General features: G+C 41.1%; 1 protein-coding gene across 1 annotated transcript in view; it reads left to right on the forward strand.

Annotated features, from left to right (window-relative positions):
* Window positions 1-19,691, forward strand: part of LOC110523017 (adenylate cyclase type 1-like) — a gene marked incomplete at its 3' end in the record, with an annotated part of 197,528 nt that overhangs the window by 126,759 nt on the left and 51,078 nt on the right. Inside the window, exon 4 of the mRNA XM_036979070.1 lies at window positions 15,172-15,283. Coding sequence (XP_036834965.1) covers window positions 15,172-15,283 — 112 coding nt within the window. The remainder of the gene's footprint in view (window positions 1-15,171; window positions 15,284-19,691) is intronic.

Raw genomic sequence — 19,691 nt, forward strand, 5'->3', positions numbered from 1 at the left:
TAGCCCACCCATTTTCACCTACCTCATCCCCATACTGTTTTTATTTATTTATTTTTCTGCTCTTTTGCACACCAATATCTCTACCTGTACATGTCCATCTGATCATTTATCACTCCAGTGTTAATCTGCAAAATTGTATTTATTCGCCTACCTCATGCCTTTTGCACACATTGTATATAGACTCCCCCTTTGTTTTCTACTGTGTTATTGACTTGTTAATTGTTTACTCCATGTGTAACTCTGTGTTGTCTGCTCATACTGCTATGCTTTATCTTGGCCAGGTCGCAGTTGCAAATGAGAACTTGTTCTCAACTAGCCTACCTGGTTAAATAAAGGTGAAATAAAAAAAAATAAAAAATAAAAAAATGGCTTCCTGAAGTTACACTCTCACATTATGGCTTACTGAAGTTACACTCTCTCACATTATGGCTTACTGAAGTTACACTCACATTATGGCTTAATGAAGTTACACTCTCACATCATGGCCTCCTAAATTTACACTCTCTCACATTATGGCTTCCTGAAGTTGAACTCTCTCACATTATGGCTTACTGAAGTTACACTCTCACATTATGGCTTACTGAAGTTACACTCTCACATTATGGCTTACTGAAGTTACACTCTCACATTATTTCTTACTGAAGTTACATTCTCTCACATTATGGCTTCCTGAAGTTACACTCTCTCACATTATGGCTTACTGAAGTTACACTCACATTATGGCTTAATGAAGTTACACTCTCTCACATTATGGCTTCCTGAAGTTACACTCTCTCACATTATGGCCTCCTAAATTTACACTCTCTCACATTATGGCTTCCTGAAGTTGCACTCTCTCACATTATGGCTTACTGAAGTTACACTCTCACATTATGGCTTACTGAAGTTACATTCTCTCACATTATGGCTTCCTGAAGTTACACTCTCACATTATGCCTTCCTAAATTTACAATCTCTCACATTTTGGCTTATTGAAGTTACACTCTCTCACATTATGGCTTCCTGAAGTTGCACTCTCTCACATTGTGGCTTCCTGAAGTTGCACTCTCTCACATTGTGGCTTCCTGAAGTTGCACTCTCTCACATTATGGCTTCCTGAAGTTGCACTCTCACATTATGGCTTACTGAAGTTACACTCTCTCACATTACGGCTTCCTGAAGTTAAACTCTCTCACATTATTTCTTACTGAAGTTACACTCTCTGACATTATGGCGTCCTGAAGTTGCACTCTCTCACATTATTGCTTACTGAAGTTACACTCTCTGACATTATGGCTTCCTGAAGTTGCACTCTCTCACATTATGGCTTCCTGAAGTTACACTCTCACACTATGGCTTCCTAAATTTACACTCTCTCACATTTTGGCTTACTGAAGTTTCACTCTCACATTATGGCTTCCTGAAGTTACACTCTCACATTATGGCTTACTGAAGTTACACTCTCTAACATTATGGCTTCCTGAAGTTACACTCTCTCACATTATGGCTTCCTGAAGTTGCACTCTCTGACATTATGGCTTACTGAAGTTACACTCTCACATTATGGCTTACTGAAGTTACATTCTCTCACATTATGGCTTCCTGAAGTTACACTCTCTCACATTATGGCTTACTGAAGTTACACTCACATTATGGCTTAATGAAGTTACACTCTCTCACATTATGGCTTCCTGAAGTTACACTCTCTCACATTATGGCTTACTGAAGTTACACTCACATTATGGCTTAATGAAGTTACACTCTCTCACATTATGGCGTCCTGAAGTTACACTCTCTCACATTATGGCCTCCTAAATTTACACTCTCTCACATTATGGCTTCCTGAAGTTGCACTCTCTCACATTATGGCTTACTGAAGTTACACTCTCACATTATGGCTTACTGAAGTTACATTCTCTCACATTATGGCTTCCTGAAGTTACACTCTCACATTATGCCTTCCTAAATTTACAATCTCTCACATTTTGGCTTATTGAAGTTACACTCTCTCACATTATGGCTTCCTGAAGTTGCACTCTCTCACATTGTGGCTTCCTGAAGTTGCACTCTCTCACATTGTGGCTTCCTGAAGTTGCACTCTCTCACATTATGGCTTCCTGAAGTTGCACTCTCACATTATGGCTTACTGAAGTTACACTCTCTCACATTACGGCTTCCTGAAGTTAAACTCTCTCACATTATTTCTTACTGAAGTTACACTCTCTGACATTATGGCGTCCTGAAGTTGCACTCTCTCACATTATTGCTTACTGAAGTTACACTCTCTGACATTATGGCTTCCTGAAGTTGCACTCTCTCACATTATGGCTTCCTGAAGTTACACTCTCACACTATGGCTTCCTAAATTTACACTCTCTCACATTTTGGCTTACTGAAGTTTCACTCTCACATTATGGCTTCCTGAAGTTACACTCTCACATTATGGCTTACTGAAGTTACACTCTCTAACATTATGGCTTCCTGAAGTTACACTCTCACATTATGGCTTACTGAAGTTACACTCTCTCACATTATGGCTTACTGAAGTTACACTCACATTATGGCTTAATGAAGTTACACTCTCACATCATGGCCTCCTAAATTTACACTCTCTCACATTATGGCTTCCTGAAGTTGAACTCTCTCACATTATGGCTTACTGAAGTTACACTCTCACATTATGGCTTACTGAAGTTGCACTCTCTCACATTATGGCTTACTGAAGTTACACTCACATTATGGCTTAATGAAGTTACACTCTCTCACATTATGGCTTCCTGAAGTTACACTCTCTCACATTATGGCCTCCTAAATTTACACTCTCTCACATTTTGGCTTACTGAAGTTTCACTCTCACATTATGGCTTCCTAAATTTACACTCTCTCACATTTTGGCTTACTGAAGTTTCACTCTCACATTATGGCTTCCTGAAGTTACACTCTCACATTATGGCTTACTGAAGTTACACTCTCTAACATTATGGCTTCCTGAAGTTACACTCTCTCACATTATGGCTTCCTGAAGTTGCACTCTCTGACATTATGGCTTACTGAAGTTACACTCTCACATTATGGCTTACTGAAGTTACATTCTCTCACATTATGGCTTCCTGAAGTTACACTCTCTCACATTATGGCTTACTGAAGTTACACTCACATTATGGCTTAATGAAGTTACACTCTCTCACATTATGGCTTCCTGAAGTTACACTCTCTCACATTATGGCCTCCTAAATTTACACTCTCTCACATTATGGCTTCCTGAAGTTGCACTCTCTCACATTATGGCTTACTGAAGTTACACTCTCACATTATGGCTTACTGAAGTTACATTCTCTCACATTATGGCTTCCTGAAGTTACACTCTCACATTATGCCTTCCTAAATTTACAATCTCTCACATTTTGGCTTATTGAAGTTACACTCTCTCACATTATGGCTTCCTGAAGTTGCACTCTCTCACATTGTGGCTTCCTGAAGTTGCACTCTCTCACATTATGGCTTCCTGAAGTTGCACTCTCACATTATGGCTTACTGAAGTTACACTCTCTCACATTACGGCTTCCTGAAGTTAAACTCTCTCACATTATTTCTTACTGAAGTTACACTCTCTGACATTATGGCGTCCTGAAGTTGCACTCTCTCACATTATGGCTTCCTGAAGTTACACTCTCACACTATGGCTTCCTGAAGTTACACTCTCTCACATTATGGCTTACTGAAGTTACACTCACATTATGGCTTAATGAAGTTACACTCTCTCACATTATGGCTTACTGAAGTTACACTCACATTATGGCTTAATGAAGTTACACTCTCACATCATGGCCTCCTAAATTTACACTCTCTCACATTATGGCTTCCTGAAGTTGAACTCTCTCACATTATGGCTTACTGAAGTTACACTCTCACATTATGGCTTACTGAAGTTACATTCTCTCACATTATGGCTTCCTGAAGTTACACTCTCTCACATTATGGCTTACTGAAGTTACACTCACATTATGGCTTAATGAAGTTACACTCTCTCACATTATGGCTTCCTGAAGTTACACTCTCTCACATTATGGCCTCCTAAATTTACACTCTCTCACATTATGGCTTCCTGAAGTTGCACTCTCTCACATTATGGCTTACTGAAGTTACACTCTCACATTATGGCTTACTGAAGTTACATTCTCTCACATTATGGCTTCCTGAAGTTACACTCTCACATTATGCCTTCCTAAATTTACAATCTCTCACATTTTGGCTTATTGAAGTTACACTCTCTCACATTATGGCTTCCTGAAGTTGCACTCTCTCACATTGTGGCTTCCTGAAGTTGCACTCTCTCACATTGTGGCTTCCTGAAGTTGCACTCTCTCACATTATGGCTTCCTGAAGTTGCACTCTCACATTATGGCTTACTGAAGTTACACTCTCTCACATTACGGCTTCCTGAAGTTAAACTCTCTCACATTATTTCTTACTGAAGTTACACTCTCTGACATTATGGCGTCCTGAAGTTGCACTCTCTCACATTATTGCTTACTGAAGTTACACTCTCTGACATTATGGCTTCCTGAAGTTGCACTCTCTCACATTATGGCTTCCTGAAGTTACACTCTCACACTATGGCTTCCTACATTTACACTCTCTCACATTTTGGCTTACTGAAGTTTCACTCTCACATTATGGCTTCCTGAAGTTACACTCTCACATTATGGCTTACTGAAGTTACACTCTCTAACATTATGGCTTCCTGAAGTTACACTCTCTCACATTATGGCTTCCTGAAGTTACACTCTCTCACATTATGGCTTCCTGAAGTTGCACTCTCTGACATTATGGCTTACTGAAGTTACACTCTCACATTATGGCTTACTGAAGTTACATTCTCTCACATTATGGCTTCCTGAAGTTACACTCTCTCACATTATGGCTTACTGAAGTTACACTCACATTATGGCTTAATGAAGTTACACTCTCTCACATTATGGCTTCCTGAAGTTACACTCTCTCACATTATGGCCTCCTAAATTTACACTCTCTCACATTATGGCTTCCTGAAGTTGCACTCTCTCACATTATGGCTTACTGAAGTTACACTCTCACATTATGGCTTACTGAAGTTACATTCTCTCACATTATGGCTTCCTGAAGTTACACTCTCACATTATGCCTTCCTAAATTTACAATCTCTCACATTTTGGCTTATTGAAGTTACACTCTCTCACATTATGGCTTCCTGAAGTTGCACTCTCTCACATTGTGGCTTCCTGAAGTTGCACTCTCTCACATTATGGCTTCCTGAAGTTGCACTCTCACATTATGGCTTACTGAAGTTACACTCTCTCACATTACGGCTTCCTGAAGTTAAACTCTCTCACATTATTTCTTACTGAAGTTACACTCTCTGACATTATGGCGTCCTGAAGTTGCACTCTCTCACATTATTGCTTACTGAAGTTACACTCTCTGACATTATGGCTTCCTGAAGTTGCACTCTCTCACATTATGGCTTCCTGAAGTTACACTCTCACACTATGGCTTCCTAAATTTACACTCTCTCACATTTTGGCTTACTGAAGTTTCACTCTCACATTATGGCTTCCTGAAGTTACACTCTCACATTATGGCTTACTGAAGTTACACTCTCTAACATTATGGCTTCCTGAAGTTACACTCTCTCACATTATGGCTTCCTGAAGTTACACTCTCTCACATTATGGCTTCCTGAAGTTGCACTCTCTGACATTATGGCTTACTGAAGTTACACTCTCACATTATGGCTTACTGAAGTTACATTCTCTCACATTATGGCTTCCTGAAGTTACACTCTCACATTATGCCTTCCTAAATTTACACTCTCTCACATTTTGGCTTATTGAAGTTACACTCTCTCACATTATGGCTTCCTGAAGTTGCACTCTCTCACATTGTGGCTTCCTGAAGTTGCACTCTCTCACATTATGGCTTCCTGAAGTTACACTCACATTATGGCTTCCTGAAGTTGCAATCTCTCACATTATTGCTTACTGAAGTTACACTCTCTGACATTATGGCTTCCTGAAGTTGCACTCTCTCACATTATGGCTTCCCGAAGTTACACTCTCACACTATGGCTTCCTAAATTTACACTCTCTCACATTTTGGCTTACTGAAGTTACACTCTCTCACATTATGGCTTCCTGAAGTTACACTCTCTAACATTATGGCTTCCTGAAGTTACACTCTCACATTATGGCTTACTGAAGTTACACTCTCTCACATTATGGCTTACTGAAGTTACACTCACATTATGGCTTAATGAAGTTACACTCTCACATTATGGCTCCCTGAAGTTACACTCTCTAAAATTATGGCTTCCTGAAGTTACACTCTCTCACATTTTGGCTTCCTGAAGTTACACTCTCTCACATTATGGCTTACTGAAGTTATACTCTCACATTATGGCTTCCTGAAGTTACACTCTCTAAAATTATGGCTTCCTGAAGTTACACTCTCTCACATTATGGCTTACTGAAGTTACACTCACATTATGGCTTACTGAAGTTACACTCTCTCACATTACGGCTTCCTGAAGTTAAACTCTCTCACATTATTTCTTACTGAAGTTACACTCTCTGACATTATGGCGTCCTGAAGTTGCACTCTCTCACATTATTGCTTACTGAAGTTACACTCTCTGACATTATGGCTTCCTGAAGTTGCACTCTCTCACATTATGGCTTCCTGAAGTTACACTCTCACACTATGGCTTCCTACATTTACACTCTCTCACATTTTGGCTTACTGAAGTTTCACTCTCACATTATGGCTTCCTGAAGTTACACTCTCACATTATGGCTTACTGAAGTTACACTCTCTAACATTATGGCTTCCTGAAGTTACACTCTCTCACATTATGGCTTCCTGAAGTTACACTCTCTCACATTATGGCTTCCTGAAGTTGCACTCTCTGACATTATGGCTTACTGAAGTTACACTCTCACATTATGGCTTACTGAAGTTACATTCTCTCACATTATGGCTTCCTGAAGTTACACTCTCTCACATTATGGCTTACTGAAGTTACACTCACATTATGGCTTAATGAAGTTACACTCTCTCACATTATGGCTTCCTGAAGTTACACTCTCTCACATTATGGCCTCCTAAATTTACACTCTCTCACATTATGGCTTCCTGAAGTTGCACTCTCTCACATTATGGCTTACTGAAGTTACACTCTCACATTATGGCTTACTGAAGTTACATTCTCTCACATTATGGCTTCCTGAAGTTACACTCTCACATTATGCCTTCCTAAATTTACAATCTCTCACATTTTGGCTTATTGAAGTTACACTCTCTCACATTATGGCTTCCTGAAGTTGCACTCTCTCACATTGTGGCTTCCTGAAGTTGCACTCTCTCACATTATGGCTTCCTGAAGTTGCACTCTCACATTATGGCTTACTGAAGTTACACTCTCTCACATTACGGCTTCCTGAAGTTAAACTCTCTCACATTATTTCTTACTGAAGTTACACTCTCTGACATTATGGCGTCCTGAAGTTGCACTCTCTCACATTATTGCTTACTGAAGTTACACTCTCTGACATTATGGCTTCCTGAAGTTGCACTCTCTCACATTATGGCTTCCTGAAGTTACACTCTCACACTATGGCTTCCTAAATTTACACTCTCTCACATTTTGGCTTACTGAAGTTTCACTCTCACATTATGGCTTCCTGAAGTTACACTCTCACATTATGGCTTACTGAAGTTACACTCTCTAACATTATGGCTTCCTGAAGTTACACTCTCTCACATTATGGCTTCCTGAAGTTACACTCTCTCACATTATGGCTTCCTGAAGTTGCACTCTCTGACATTATGGCTTACTGAAGTTACACTCTCACATTATGGCTTACTGAAGTTACATTCTCTCACATTATGGCTTCCTGAAGTTACACTCTCACATTATGCCTTCCTAAATTTACACTCTCTCACATTTTGGCTTATTGAAGTTACACTCTCTCACATTATGGCTTCCTGAAGTTGCACTCTCTCACATTGTGGCTTCCTGAAGTTGCACTCTCTCACATTGTGGCTTCCTGAAGTTACACTCACATTATGGCTTCCTGAAGTTGCAATCTCTCACATTATTGCTTACTGAAGTTACACTCTCTGACATTATGGCTTCCTGAAGTTGCACTCTCTCACATTATGGCTTCCCGAAGTTACACTCTCACACTATGGCTTCCTAAATTTACACTCTCTCACATTTTGGCTTACTGAAGTTACACTCTCTCACATTATGGCTTCCTGAAGTTACACTCTCTAACATTATGGCTTCCTGAAGTTACACTCTCACATTATGGCTTACTGAAGTTACACTCTCTCACATTATGGCTTACTGAAGTTACACTCACATTATGGCTTAATGAAGTTACACTCTCACATTATGGCTCCCTGAAGTTACACTCTCTAAAATTATGGCTTCCTGAAGTTACACTCTCTCACATTTTGGCTTCCTGAAGTTACACTCTCTCACATTATGGCTTACTGAAGTTATACTCTCACATTATGGCTTCCTGAAGTTACACTCTCTAAAATTATGGCTTCCTGAAGTTACACTCTCTCACATTATGGCTTACTGAAGTTACACTCACATTATGGCTTACTGAAGTTACACTCACATTATGGCTTAATGAAGTTACACTCTCACATTATGGCTTCCTGAAGTTACACTCTCTCACATTATGGCCTCCTAAATTTACACTCTCTCACATTATGGCTTCCTGAAGTTGCACTCTCTCACATTATGGCTTACTGAAGTTACACTCTCACATTATGGCTTACTGAAGTTACATTCTCTCACATTATGGCTTCCTGAAGTTACACTCTCACATTATGCCTTCCTGAAGTTACACTCTCACATTATGGCTTCCTGAAGTTACACTCTCTCACATTATGGCTTCCTAAATTTACACTCTCTCACATTATGGCTTACTGAAGTTACACTCTCACATTATGGCTTACTGAAGTTATACTCTCACATTATGGCTTCCTGAAGTTACACTCTCTCACATTATGGCTTCCTGAAGTTACACTCTCTCACATTATGGCTTCCTGAAGTTACACTCTCTCACATTATGGCTTCCTAAATTTACACTCTCTCACATTATGGCTTACTGAAGTTACACTCTCTCACATTATGGCTTCCTGAAGTTGCACTCTCTCACATTATGGCTTCCTGAAGTTGCACTCTCTCACATTATGGCTTCCTGAAGTTGCACTCTCTCACATTATGGCTTCCTGAAGTTACACTCTCTCACATTATGGCTTACTGAAGTTACACTCTCACATTATGGCTTCCTGAAGTTGCACTCTCTCACATTATGGCTTCCTGAAGTTACACTCTCTCACATTATGGCTTCCTGAAGTTGCACTCTCTCACATTATGGCTTCCTGAAGTTACACTCTCACACTATGGCTTCCTAAATTTACACTCTCTCACATTTTGGCTTACTGAAGTTACACTCTCACATTATGGCTTCCTGAAGTTACACTCTCACATTATGGCTTACTGAAGTTACACTCTCTAACATTATGGCTTCCTGAAGTTACACTCTCTCACATTATGGCTTCCTGAAGTTACACTCTCTCACATTATGGCTTCCTGAAGTTGCACTCTCTCACATTATTGCTTACTGAAGTTACACTCTCACATTATGGCTTACTGAAGTTACATTCTCTCACATTATGGCTTCCTGAAGTTACACTCTCACATTATGCCTTCCTAAATTTACACTCTCTCACATTTTGGCTTATTGAAGTTACACTCTCTCACATTATGGCTTCCTGAAGTTGCACTCTCTCACATTGTGGCTTCCTGAAGTTGCACTCTCTCACATTGTGGCTTCCTGAAGTTACAATCACATTATGGCTTCCTGAAGTTGCAATCTCTCACATTATTGCTTACTGAAGTTACACTCTCTGACATTATGGCTTCCTGAAGTTGCACTCTCTCACATTATGGGTTCCCGAAGTTACACTCTCACACTATGGCTTCCTAAATTTACACTCTCTCACATTTTGGCTTACTGAAGTTACACTCTCTCACATTATGGCTTTCTGAAGTTACACTCTCTAACATTATGGCTTCCTGAAGTTACACTCTCACATTATGGCTTCCTGAAGTTGCACTCTCTCACATTATGGCTTCCTGAAGTTACACTCTCTCACATTATGGCTTCCTGAAGTTGCACTCTCTCACATTATGGCTTCCTGAAGTAGCACTCTCTCACATTATGGCTTCCTGAAGTTACACTCTCTAACATTATGGCTTACTGAAGTTACACTTTCTCTCACATTATAGCTTACTGAAGTTACACTCTCACATCATGGCTTTCTGAAGTAGCACTCTCTCACATTATGGCTTCCTGAAGTTACACTCTCTCACATTATGGCTTCCTGAAGTTACACTCTCTAACATTATGGCTACCTGAAGTTACACTTTCTCACATTATGGCTTACTGAAGTTGCACTCTCTCACATTATGGCTTCCTGAAGTAGCACTCTCTCACGTTATGGCTTCCTGAAGTTACACTCTCTAACATTATGGCTTACTGAAGTTACACTTTCTCTCACATTATGGCTTACTGAAGTTACACTCTTACATCATGGCTTTCTGAAGTAGCACTCTCTCACATTATGGCTTCCTGAAGTTACACTCTCTCACATTATGGCTACTGAAGTTACACTCTCTCACATTATGGCTTCCTGAAGTTACACTCTCTCACATTATGGCTTCCTGAAGTTGCACTCTCTCACATTATGGCTTCCTGAAGTAACACTCTCTCACATTATGGCTTCCTGAAGTTACACTCTCACATTATGGCTTCCTGAAGTTACACTCTCTCACATTATGGCTTACTAAAGTTACACTCTCACATTATGGCTTCCTGAAGCTACACTCTCTCACATTATGGCTTACTGAAGTTACACTCTCACATTATTGCTTCCTGAAGTTGTACTCTCTCACGTTATGGCTTACTGAAGTTACACTCTTACATTATGGCTTACTGAAGTTACACTCTCACATTATGGCTTCCTGAAGTTACACTCTCTCACATTATGGCTTCCTGAAGTTACACTCTCTCACATTATGGCTTCCTGAAGTTACACTCTCTCACGTTATGGCTTCCTGAAGTTACACTCTCTAACATTATGGCTTACTGAAGTTACACTTTCTCTCACATTATGGCTTACTGAAGTTACACTCTCACATCATGGCTTTCTGAAGTATCACTCTCTCACATTATGGCTTCCTGAAGTTACACTCTCTCACATTATGGCTTACTGAAGTTACACTCTCTCACATTATGGCTTCCTGAAGTTACACTCTCTCACATTATGGCTTCCTGAAGTTGCACTCTCTCACATTATGGCTTCCTGAAGTAGCACTCTCTCACATTATGGCTTCCTGAAGTTACACTCTCTCACATTATGGCTTCCTGAAGTTACACTCTCTCACATTATGGCTTACTAAAGTTACACTCTCACATTATGGTTTCCTGAAGCTACACTCTCTCACATTATGGCTTCCTGAAGTTACACTCTCTCACATTATGGCTTCCTGAAGTTACACTCTCACATTATGGCTTCCTGAAGTTACACTCTCACATTATGGCTTCCTGAAGTTACACTCTCTCACATTATGGCTTACTGAAGTTACACTCTCACATTATGGCTTACTGAAGTTACACTCTCTCACATTATGGCTTCCTGAAGTAAAACTCTCTCACATTATGGCTTCCTGAAGTTACACTCTCTCACATTATGGCCTACAGAAGAAGTTACACTCTCACATTATGGCTTCCTGAAGTTACAGTGCCTTGCGAAAGTATTCGGCCCCCTTGAACTTTGCGACCTTTTGCCAGATTTCAGGCTTCAAACATAAAGATATAAAACTGTATTTTTTTGTGAAGAATCAACAACAAGTGGGACACAATCATGAAGTGGAACGACATTTATTGGATATTTCAAACTTTTTTAACAAATCAAAAACTGAAAAATTGGGCGTGCAAAATTATTCAGCCCCCTTAAGTTAATACTTTGTAGCGCCACCTTTTGCTGCGATTACAGCTGTAAGTCGCTTGGGGTATGTCTCTATCAGTTTTGCACATCGAGAGACTGACATTTTTTTCCCATTCCTCCTTGCAAAACAGCTCGAGCTCAGTGAGGTCTGATGGAGAGCATTTGTGAACAGCAGTTTTCAGTTCTTTCCACAGATTCTCGATTGGATTCAGGTCTGGACTTTGACTTGGCCATTCTAACACCTGGATATGTTTATTTTTGAACCATCCCATTGTAGATTTTGCTTTATGTTTTGGATCATTGTCTTGTTGGAAGACAAATCTCCGTCCCAGTCTCAGGTCTTTTGCAGACTCCATCAGGTTTTCTTCCAGAATGGTCCTGTATTTGGCTCCATCCATCTTCCCATCAATTTTAACCATCTTCCCTGTCCCTGCTGAAGAAAAGCAGGCCCAAACCATGATGCTGCCACCACCATGTTTGACAGTGGGGATGGTGTGGTCAGGGTGATGAGCTGTGTTGCTTTTACGCCAAACATAACGTTTTGCATTGTTGCCAAAAAGTTCAATTTTGGTTTAATCTGACCAGAGCACCTTCTTCCACATGTTTGGTATGTCTCCCAGGTGGCTTGTGGCAAACTTTAAACAACACTTTTTATGGATATCTTTAAGAAATGGCTTTCTTCTTGCCACTCTTCCATAATGGCCAGATTTGTGCAATATACGACTGATTGTTGTCCTATGGACAGAGTCTCCCACCTCAGCTGTAGATCTCTGCAGTTCATCCAGAGTGATCATGGGCCTCTTGGCTGCATCTCTGATCAGTCTTCTCCTTGTATGAGCTGAAAGTTTAGAGGGACGGCCAGGTCTTGGTAGATTTGCAGTGGTCTGATACTCCTTCCATTTCAATATTATCGCTTGCACAGTGCTCCTTGGGATGTTTAAAGCTTGGGAAATATTTTTGTATCCAAATCCGGCTTTAAACTTCTTCACAACAGTATCTCGGACCTACCTGGTGTGTTCCTTGTTCTTCATGATGCTCTCTGCGCTTTTAACGGACCTCTGAGACTATCACAGGGCAGGTGCATTTATACGGAGACTTGATTACACACAGGTGGATTGTATTTATCATCATTAGTCATTTAGGTCAACATTGGATCATTCAGAGATCCTCACTGAACTTCTGGAGAGAGTTTGCTGCACTGAAAGTAAAGGGGCTGAATAATTTTGCACGCCCAATTTTTCAGTTTTTGATTTGTTAAAAAAGTTTGAAATATCCAATAAATGTCGTTCCACTTCATGATTGTGTCCCACTTGTTGTTGATTCTTCACAAAAAAATACAGTTTTATATCTTTTTGTTTGAAGCCTGAAATGTGGAAAAAGGTTGCAAAGTTCAACGGGGCCGAATACTTTCGCAAGGCACTGTATACTTTCTCACACAATGGCTTACTGAAGAAGTTACACACTTCCATCTGTACATTCTCTTTGTGTTAGAGTCAAGGGCTCGTGATTATATTCACATTGAATTATATCTACACTGAACAAAAATGTAAATGCAACATTTAAATTGTTGGACGCATGTTTCATGAGCTGAAATAAAAATATCCCAGAAATTGTCCATACCCACAAAAAGCTTATTTCTCTCAATTTGTGTGCACAAATTTGTTTACATCCCTGTTAGTGCGTATTTCTCCTTTGCCAAGATAATCCATCCTCCTCATCGTTGTTGCATATCCAGAAGCTGATTAAACAGTGTGAATATTACACAGGTGCACCTTGTGCTGGGGACAATAAATGTCCACTCTAAAATGTGCAGTTTGGTTACACAACACAATGCCACAGATGTCTCAAGTTTTGAGGGATCGTGAAATTGGCATGCTCACTGCAGGAATGTCCACCGGAGCTGTTTCCAGAAAATGGAATGTGAATTTCTCTACCATAAGCCACCTCCAACGTTGTTTTAGAGAATTTGGCAGTACGTCCAACCGGCCTCACAACCGCAGGCCTTTGCCTTTATGTTGGCGGTGGGGTTATGGTATGGGCAGACATAAGCTACAGACAACAATCACAATAGCATTTTATCTATGGCAATTTGAATGCACAGAGATACCGTGATGAGATCCTGAAGCCCATTGTCGTGCCATTCTTCCGCCACTATCATCTCATGTTTCAGCATGATAATACACGGCCCCATTCTCAAAGGATCTGTACACAATTCCTGGGAGCTGAAAATGTCCCAGTTCTTCCATAGCCTGCATAATCACCAGGCATGTCACCCATTGAGCATGTTTGGGATGCTCTGGATTGACGAGTACGACAGCGTGTTCCAGTTCCCGCCAATATCCAAGAACTTTGCACAGCCATTAAAGAGATGTGGGACAGCATTCCACAGGCCACAATCAACAGCCTGATCAACTCTATGCAAATTAGATGTGTCACCCTGCATGAGGCAAGTGGTGGTCACACCAGATACTGACTGGTTTTCTGATCCAAACCCAACAGATCTGTATTCCCAGTCGTGTGAAATCCATAGATTAGGGCCTAATGAATTCATTTCAATTGATTGATTTCCTTATATGAACAATAACTCAGTAAAATCTTTCAAATTGTTGCATGTTGTGTTTATATTTTTGTTCAGTATATAACACCTTGTTGTTCAAATCATCTGTGCTGTGGCAAATTGCTTTTAATACTCTATTCAAACTAAAGCAACACTGCCTTCATCCTAAATGGCACCCTACTCCCTTTATAGTGCACTACTTTTGAACAGACTGTTCTACAAGATACTCTCCTTTACTCACTCGTTCGTGGGTGTCTGTGTGTTGTATGTGTGCGCGTTCGTGCATGTGTGTGATTGCGATGATTTGGTTTTTATCCCTTTGATAAACTGGGATAAGCTGACAAATACATCTTCTTCTTAGCTCAGTACATTCATATTCATCAACAAAGTAATGTTGACCGTGTCTGACTCAAATAAGCTCAACTGTGCTACAAGAAAATAACGTTATTTGTGACTGAGAAGGGCCCTTTCACATGATTAGACCTTTTTATATGGTCATTGTTAGAAACAGTATAATAATGTCTATCTTTCTTTCTTTCCCCCCTCGCCTCCCTCCCCTCCAGTATTTTGTTTGCAGACATCGTGGGGTTTACCAGTCTGGCGTCTCAGTGTACTGCCCAGGAACTGGTCAAACTGCTCAACGAACTCTTCGGGAAGTTTGACGAGCTGGCCACAGTGAGTCCCTCCATCCTATTGGTCCCCTAACCTCAGTGTGTGTGTGTGTGTGTGTGTGTGTGTGTGTGTGTGTGTGTGTGTGTGTGTGTGTGTGTGTGTGTGTGTGTGTGTGTGTGTGTGTGTGTGTGTGTGTGTGTGTGTGTGTGTGTGTGTGTGTGTGTGTGTGTCCACGTCCATGCATGTCTGAGGACGTCGGGAGATGATGTGGAAATGTGCCACTTGGGGCAACAGTGAGCACTGATGCCTTCAACTAGGTTTTGGCCTTTGATTCCAAAGGTTGCAAGTTTGAATCCAGCGATATAAAGTTGTTTTTTATAATTTTGTTTTAAGCCTATCCCAAACTTTAACCCTTACCTTAACCATTTGGAGTTAATGCCTAAATTTAAGATTTTGGAGTTATTGTGTGAACTTAACCCTAACCTTACATACCTTAAGGGAACATTTCGGCATTTCGTGTATGATCAGTGAGAAAGTCCATATTGCAAATGTACGGTCCCTTACCCGACGTCCGAAATCGTTTGTAAAATTCGCGGTCGGCGTCGGGACGTGCGGTAGGGCCGGACCTACCGGGAAGTCGTCGAATGAACTTTGTCGGACTTTCGGTTCCCGTTTAAAAAAAAAAACAAGTTTCGGACCGTTTTTCCGCCGTCCCGGACACTCCCACCAGATGGCATACGGAATCATATGGCAATTTGGCAAAACATCACGAATCGCGACAGGGCCTTATCTCAAAAACTGAAAATATTTCGAAGCCGAAACTTGGCGAGCGTAGGGTTGGCGTAACGGGCAGTTGGCCCCGAACGGGATGGCGTCTAGGCCTCGACGGTTTTTGAGCTACGGCCATTTTTCTGGGATTAAAGGCTTAAAATGGAAGTAGAGAAATTATTTTTCCACTTCGGGTCAAAGCCAAGGAGCCTCCGGTGTCAATAAAAAAAGAACCAGCCATTTATCTATCGTCATTTAAGAGAAACGGAACAATGGCAAATTGGTGATGGTCACAAATAGGCGTTTTTTTTTTTTCAACGGTTACAGATCCAGTTGCAGGGTGTTCATACGAATCTTTTTAAAGTGTGCTGCGGAGCTCTGCGACATTTCTGTGATTTTCTATGATTTTCTGAAATAACACAATAACCGACCATTAGAATAGTAGGCCCAAAATGAAGCCTGCCCCACAATGTCATTTGCTTTTGAGTGACAGTGAGAGAACCGTTAGGGTGAGAAGAAAAATTCCACCACATGAATGTTCCTAAGGTCCTCCCGATCTCAACAAGCCTAACCTTGACCGTGTGGCATTAACCCTTCACAGTAAAACAGGGTTTTTTGATCTCACAGATTACAGTGTCATCTCTCCCCATAGGAATACATTGCCTGCACCCCTAATTTCAACCTGAGGCCTATGTGGGTTATGAATGCCGTATGAACCTGTCTTCGGTACCAGTCCATCAGGCCACTATGAGGTCTACCTGTGTCGATTCTAAGCTTCCTGGACCAACCGGAAGTGGTTCAAATGCCCCTAAAAGTGTTTACCCATACACTGCATGCAGTTTGATAGACATAGTGCATTCAACCCTGTGTAGATCAGTCAATTCTAAACGTAAGGACTTAAAACTCAGGATTCTGTAACAGCATACCCCAATGAGGATATGTGGTGACTTATAGCTTCCTGTGCCAACCGGAAGTGCCATAATTGGTGTCTCAGGGGCTGTTTCGAAGGGTTAAAAAATTCAGATCTGTCCAAAACTTCATATATGTGATTAGGCAACCCCCATGAACTGTAAATCAGTCATTTTTCCCAAAAAAAATCAAAGGAAAAAAAAATCGCACTAAAACACAACTTGGATGGAGGGACGTATTGGGGTGCGTAGAGACAGACAGTGGCCGCAATAGTTAGCTTTGTTCTAGCTAAAAAAGAACGGTCGGACCTAGAGTTCCGAAACTTTAGAAACCTGTTCTAGACCTCCGGGCCATGGTGCGTGGCGAGTTACGTGGCTCTAGACGGTTCTCGGACCGAGAAACAGCCTCGTACATTCGCAATAACTTCAATTCATTTTTGCATCACGAAAATGACGACGTTTAGAAAAGTCTCAGAGACGCAAGGCTAGGTGCGTTGAAACCGGCTCGGCCCATAGAGACAGACCCCAAAGTTTCTGTCCGATAGCTCGTTCAAGGACCCCGTAGCAAGGCATGGAAATAAGTGGATTTTCAGCACCAATTAGGGTTTTTCTCGGACACCAAATGACCTATCGAGCCGAAACTCGGGATTCGGGGTCGCCTCACATAGGACTTCGCATAATGTCCGAACTGGACCCGCAGCTAGAACGTAACTATGTGTTTTACCTTTTTATTATGTTTTAAACTAGAGGCGCTGTGAATTATGGGACTGCTCTGACATATATGATAGTTGGCATCTAAATGAGTAGGAAACAGTGGGTTTGGTGTCATAATGACATCTAATTGACTGATGGACACTGACTTGCTAGTTGACTTTTGTACATTTGCAATATGTTTAAACAGAGAGGGACCATCACCAAAATGGCATTCTGAAATCAACACAAAAAATGGCATCACCATAGTCTCCAGACTGTGCTGAGTTCAACGAGCTATCCCGCTTGACCGTAGCTCGCTCGGTCTAGGCGCAGCAACCATTAGAATATTAGGCCCAAAATGAAGCCTGCCCCACAATGTCATTTGCTTTTGAGTGACAGTGAGAGAACCGTTAGGGTGAGAAGAAAAATTCCACCATAGGAATGTTCCTAAGGTCCTCCCGATCTGAACAAGCCTAACCTTGACCGTGTGGCATTAACCCTTAACAGTAAAACAGTGTTTTTTGATCTCACAGATTACAGTGTCATCTCTCCCCATAGGAATACATTGCCTGCACCCCTAATTTCAACCTGAGGCCTATGTGGGTTATGAATGCCGTATGAACCTGTCTTCGGTACCAGTCCATCAGGCCACTATGAGGTCTACCTGTGTTGATTCTAAGCTTCCTGGACCAACCGGAAGTGGTTAAAATGCCCCTAAAAGTGTTTACCCATACAATGCATGCAGTTTGATAGACATAGTGCATTCAACCCTGTGTAGATCAGTCAATTCTTAACGTAAGGACTTAAAACTCAGGATTCTGTAACAGCATACCCCAATGAGGATATGTGTTGATTTATAACTTCCTGTGCCAACCGGAAGTGCCATAATTGGTGTCTCAGGGGCTGTTTCGAAGGGTTAAAAAAGTCTGATCTGTCCAAAACTTCATATGTGTGATTAGGCAACCCCCATGAACTGTAAATCAGTCATTTTTCCCCAAAAAAATCAAAGGAAAAAAAATTGCACTAAAACACAACTTGGATGGAGGGACGTATTGGGGTGCGTAGAGACAGACAGTGGCTCCAATAGTTAGCTTTGTTGGAGCTAAAAAAGAACCGTCGGACCTAGAGTTCCGAAACTTTAGAAACCTGTTCTAGACCTCCCGTAGATGGTGCGTGGTGAGTTACGTGGCTCTAGAAGGTTCTCGGACCGAGAAACAGCCTCGTACATTTGAAATAACTTCAATTCATTTTTGCATCACGAAAATGACGACATTTAGAAATGTCCCAGAGTCGCAAGACTAGGTGCATTGCGAACGTCTCGGCCCATATAGACAGACCCCAACGTTTCTGTCCGATATCTCATTCAAGGACCCCGTAGCAAGTCATGGAAAATAGTGGATTTTCAGCACCAATTAGGGTTTTTCTCGGACACCAAATGACCTATCGAGCCGAAACTTGGGATTCGGGGTCGCCTCAGCTAGGCCAACACATAACATAAGAAATGGACCCGCAGCTAGAACGTAACTACGTGTTTTATGGTTTTTTTATGGTTTGTACCGAAGGCGTTGTGAATTTTGGGCCAGCTCTGAAGTATGTAATAGTTGGCTACTAAACGAGTTGGAAAAAGTGGGTTTGGTGTCAGTTTGTATCAGTTTGGTGGTCAGAATGATATCTAATTGACTGATGGACTCTTGTCCACTTGACTCTTGTACATTTGCAATATGATTCTATAGTGAAAAAACATCACCAAAAGCGACATTCTGAAATCAACCCAAACGAGCGATTGAGATGACCCAGAATCACTGCAAAGCCATCCCGAGTTCATCGGGCCAGTCAATTTCACATTCCTGCAGGATTTTTATAGCATGACAAATTCGTGATGGTACCTGCCCATTAAAACATATTGCAAATGCACAGTGACTTTGAAAAAGTAAGAAACAAAAAAAAATACATCTAAAATTTTTTGAGCATGACAAATTCGTGATGGTACCTGCCCATTGAAACATATTCCAAATGCACAGTGACTTTGAAAAAGTAAGGAAACAAAAAAAATACATCTAAAAAATTTTGAGCATGACAAATTCGTGATGGTACCTGCCCAT

This window comes from Oncorhynchus mykiss, chromosome 5 (genome assembly GCF_013265735.2).
Source record: "Oncorhynchus mykiss isolate Arlee chromosome 5, USDA_OmykA_1.1, whole genome shotgun sequence".
In the NCBI taxonomy this organism is placed as follows: Eukaryota; Metazoa; Chordata; class Actinopteri; order Salmoniformes; family Salmonidae; genus Oncorhynchus; species Oncorhynchus mykiss.